General features: G+C 37.3%; 1 protein-coding gene across 1 annotated transcript; it reads right to left on the reverse strand.

Moving 5' to 3' along the window:
- Positions 1-1,612: 1,612 nt before the first annotated feature.
- Positions 1,613-4,195, reverse strand: LOC141481358 (uncharacterized). Its single transcript, XM_074172751.1, has one exon. It carries the CDS (start codon positions 4,193-4,195, stop codon positions 1,613-1,615), a length of 2,583 nt encoding a protein of 860 aa, XP_074028852.1.
- Positions 4,196-5,141: the final 946 nt, after the last annotated feature.

The raw sequence follows: 5,141 nt of genomic DNA on the forward strand, positions 1-5,141 counted from the left end.
ATTTCATTTGTAGATTATGAAAAGTATAATATACAGCGTCTAATGTGGAATATCATAGGAAAAATTGCACATTCAAAGAAAATCATTGAACATACTTGGAATTTAAAGTTGTTGGGTTATGAACAACTACGAGTGTAATCCAGTTGCAGAAGTTTGATTCCAAACTCAAAATTTATTGTCAAAAAATGAAAAAATCATCGTATACTGAAACATACGGTATTTTTGGATTCCTTGGGGTGAGAAGATTTCAAAACCGTCAAAAACAGGTCACTTCCGGTTTTCACTTCCGGTCGTCCGATTCCGATAATTTTGACATCAATGGATTCGTTTAGATGTCAAAATGCATAGTTAATCATTTTACGAAGCCAAAAGGACCTCATAACCTATTTTCGCTATACTAGTCGCAACAGGTCGATGTGGGTACTCATTTCAAGTGATTTAATTTGTAGACTATAAAAAATATAATATCGAACATCTAATGTGGAATAACAAGGGGAGAATTGCAAATACAAAGAAAAAAAAACATTGAAAAAACTTGAAATTCAATGTTGTTAGGTTACCAACAACTATAAGTGAAATTCAATAGCGGCAGTTTGAATCATAATCAAACCAGAAGGGGCCTTAAAGTTTGGAGTTTCACTATCACACTGTCAGCACAAAACTGGCTAGGTTGGTATGAAATTGTATGTAGTTGATTGTGGGGTGAAGACCAAAAGTAAATGATAAACTATTTCGAGCCTGCAGTGAATGAGCGAAATGTCCGATAAAATACACGACTGCGATCGATCTGTCATTGATTATCCGACACGTTTAAAAATACACGATGACATTACAATTGTCATTTATTTGATTCCCAAAATCATTCATATCTAGTACAGGAGTATTCCTTATTACATTACAGTTGTCATTTATTTGATTCATAAAATTATTCATATCTAGTACAGGAGCTTCATATACAAGAGATGGTCCCATGGATAGAAATCTAGAGGATTTTGGTCACTTTAACCGCAGCGAAAAACACGTATTTTCAATCAACATTTTTTTCAAATATCCATATGATTTGCAATGTAACGTGTCATGAAAAATTGTGTAGAAATAAGCGCATCTCCATCTCATTACGTATCAGTTTGAAGTATCACTCGAACAATTGAAATTGAATTAATCAAAAAACCTTTTCTGTGAAGCACAGGAAGTTTTCATCCAGGATATTGGTAAAAATAGAAAATCAGTTTATTTTGGTTGAATCATAATGATTCGTAATGGTGCCACCACGTAAAGGAATATCATGTTAGTTATGAGTGAGAGGTTAGTTGAACCGGAAAGGAGGATGGGTTTGGAAGTTTCTAACGTGAAGTTTCTAACGTGAGAAGGAATTATTCATGAATTCAAAAAATATACTACAAAATATTTATTGATATCTAATCATTCCATTAATATATTCATAATTACATTCTACAAGTATCGACACATTGTGCTGCTATTGAAGTTTCTTAAATCTATATACCTTAAATTTACTGATAATATGAAGTAGTTAGTTGAACATTCAATAATAATATATAAATATTTTCTCAGCTGAACTGCAGTCAAATACATATATACTAATAACCATGGGCTAATCGTCTATATCCATAGCATTTGATGTTTGAGGGATAGAATAGTGACCCCAAGGAAGCGTATTGTGTGAATCTGGAATTATATAACGCTTATCATCTTCAGGGCTGAGGGCAATCTTGTATTGGGCGATGGAATGTACTTGATGTTTATCAGATCGAATCAAATTTTGGGTGACACTCATATTCTTCCAATTATTTAAGCAATTCACATAATCATCGAACGTAATTTTATTCTCCACCACAGAAGATTTGACCCCCTTTGCCTTCTTGGTAACCCCCAGACATGAGATGATTTGATTAATTTCATCCTCATCATAGCCATCATTTACCAACTGCTGCCGCTTTTTATTGATACTATCTTCCGTCACCAACACCCTAGTGGTATACAATTTCGATCTAAGGCCTACGTAGTCAGTCATCGGAACTGCATTATTCTCATCTTTCATCATCCCGAGAACCTTTTTATTTACCAAAGGAACATTAAACTGATTATTGGACGGGTAATCCGAAGTATCGAAGAATTTGTGACAATCTTGACGTATGATTTCATAAGGATCCTGATTGGATATTTCATAAATCAGACTATCTGTATCGGTATAGAGAATTACGCAATTGTCTCCGAATCGATGGCGCATATAGCCATAATGAAAATCGTATATGGTAGTCTTTGCCAAGTCTAAGATAGCTTGTCCTACTTGTATCGGTTTATTTAGATAAACTTGCAGTTTCCTCAGTTCGACTGCCACCAAATTCTCATTGAATATCATACAATTTTTGAACTCTGGCTTAGAAATATAGGCCTCAGCTCCGTAGCGACCAGCCCATTTGGTGAGGAGTTTAATGTTGACTCTTTTTCTAATGTCTTCCATCGTTTTCCCGAATACTGCGTTGTTCATTAGCTTGAAGAGGTTCTTTTCAAATTCATTCGTAGCCCTCTTCCGCAACTCAGTATTCAAATCAATATAGGACTTCAACCATGGTGATTGATTGAATTGCAGTACGCGATGAATTTTCGTCATGACAAGACCATTAGCAATGGCCTGTTTGAGGGCACGATAATGAATCACATATTTTGCTTTGTGATGGAGGGTAGCCATCAATTTGGTGAGCTCTTTTATAGATTTGGGAGGCTTTTTTGTTTTTGAATTTATATGTTCAGGGCAATATGGCAAGTCTTTATGTGAATCATGTAGATGTTTAGGATACTCCAGATCAACTTCAAGCATATATCCCACGCCGCTCTCATCGGATATTGATAAAACGTCAATATTGGTATCACACCACTTAAACCCATCATATGGTAAATACTGAGACATCGCCCACCCATATTGGTTGTTTACGTCGAAATACATGAGGTATGTGTCAGGTTTTGAAGGGTCATGATTATTCAAATATTTATTGTTCGCATGAGCTCTTCTCTTAGAACAAACTTGGCTAAGTCCACCTCGAATTCCTCGTTCAACAAATAGAAACATGTCAAGATCTGTCACTAATTCCAATTCAACTTTGGTATATTTAAGCATCGCATCCCACGTAAGGCCTGGTAGCGTAAAGTAGTGGGCAGGGTCCAGATTATGAGTCCTAAGGCAGCTAGCTCGGAATTTTTCGAATACGTCAGCGAGAAGAAGGATATCTGTTTTCATATATAAATCCACGTATTGTCCCAAAGTCTGACAACTGAAACTGTTCCACACATCCTGGGCTCGTTGATATAGTGTACGGGGGCAGGGCTTATCTTCTAATTTGTTGTAGAAGGCATCAATAGGGGGCAAGCAAGATTCATCAAATCTATCGAAAGAATCAATATGATCATAAGGCATGACTCCCTTCTTAGTAAGTAATTCAACCAAGTCTTCAGGTAACTCCGAGAACTGAACCTTAACATTAGGAAACTCTGTCAAGTATGATGATAACATATCCAGAGATGAATTCATAAAGCGGAATGAATCGATGAATCGAAACTGCACTGGAGTATCATCCACATGTTTCGTGAAGGAGATGTACTTTTCTTTCGTGATGGGGAGCAGGTCAATCGTACCTCTCATTCTAGATGCGATATCTGTAATGATAAAATGTGCATGATAGCCACTCAAATTGTGGAAGACTACGGGAACTACATGACTATCTTTGTAGTTTATATTACAACCTACGTGCGCGGGGCCACGATAGTTATCACGCGGTATGAGATGGTTATGGTCGCGTACTTTCTTGTCTTCAGGAGTGAAGGGCTCTTCGCAGATGTGGCAGTGTGTACCCCTTCGAAACTCAACTTCTTGCTTTACACTTATATCGATGTCGTATGAACACCAAAACACTGTAGCCATATCTTCAGCTAGTTGACCCATGTCATCAGCGAACCATTGCATACAATCCTCTCCACGATATGCCCTATAGAAGGATAGAGTATCATCGTATGAACACTTCAAGTAGTAACCCACAGCTGCCGGAATATGATGTTGAGGTTTTTTAGGATCATCAGTAGGTTTCAGAATGGATTCCAAGTCGGCGTATACGACGAATGGAGCCTTCTCTTTATTTTTATGATTTTTGAACTTGAGAATATTTTCACCCTCCTCAGGCATCTTGATGGCTGTTTCATTGATTCTCTGACAATCCACGGTATGTTTCTATAGGTTTTCTTCGTATCGAAAGTACTGTAGGCAGCGATCACAAAAGTACTTTTGACCATGCGCTTCACTCAACTGTTTCGATAAGAGCCTTGATAAGTTCTTTATCCATACATAGTGATAGCGGACTGGAGTTTCACTTTCATCATAATTATCTTGAATCAGCAGTAAGTTCACATGTCTATCTTTCTTTGCCTTTGTGAGATATGTTGGTAGAGTGATGAACTTTTTACATTTTTTTTGAAGGATGTAAACATTGATGGAAATATCATTTTGTTTTTCAAATCTCGTAATCTGTTTGAAAGTCATTGGCCACTGTATATCCTTCAATTTCAGAACCCTGGAATAATGAGGATATGATGAAGTACGATCAGAATGTTTCTGCACAGGATAGAGTGCTGAGGTAACACTACACGCCAAGCAGGCTTCATCGTCGTTTTTAATATTAACGCAAGCTTTTTTCTGCGAAATTTGTGGTGGAAGTTTTATGAATGAGGACCCCAGCTGCGGTGTGTACTTATTGATATTCACACCCAAGTTCAAGATCTTTTTCAGCGCCCAGCCGCTATCCCTTTCTTGAAACTCTTCAAGCTCTCTGAGTATTGGTTTTTCAACTTTTTCATCGAACCAATCGTTGAGGGCGGTGTTTATATATATGGGAGAGTTCGTAGTAGTGAAGTACTTGTACTCCTTAATTACTTTGTCTCCCTTCACTATCTCAAATTCTCCGCAGAAGTTGGTATTTACCTTGATAGATTCATCCTTCTTCAGAGCATTCCGAATTCGCCGCTTGAAGAGAGCCTTACAGTCATCCATAAAAGCTAAGGGGTCCTTATGTTTGAGATTGGAAATAACACCAGATCTAATTCTAGAGTTGAAAGCTGATTCGGAATCATCCCAA

This window comes from Leptinotarsa decemlineata, unplaced genomic scaffold (assembly GCF_025532065.1).
Source record: "Leptinotarsa decemlineata unplaced genomic scaffold, Ldec_3_MD MMD2_tig00000157_RagTag_RagTag, whole genome shotgun sequence".
NCBI lineage: Eukaryota > Metazoa > Arthropoda > Insecta > Coleoptera > Chrysomelidae > Leptinotarsa > Leptinotarsa decemlineata.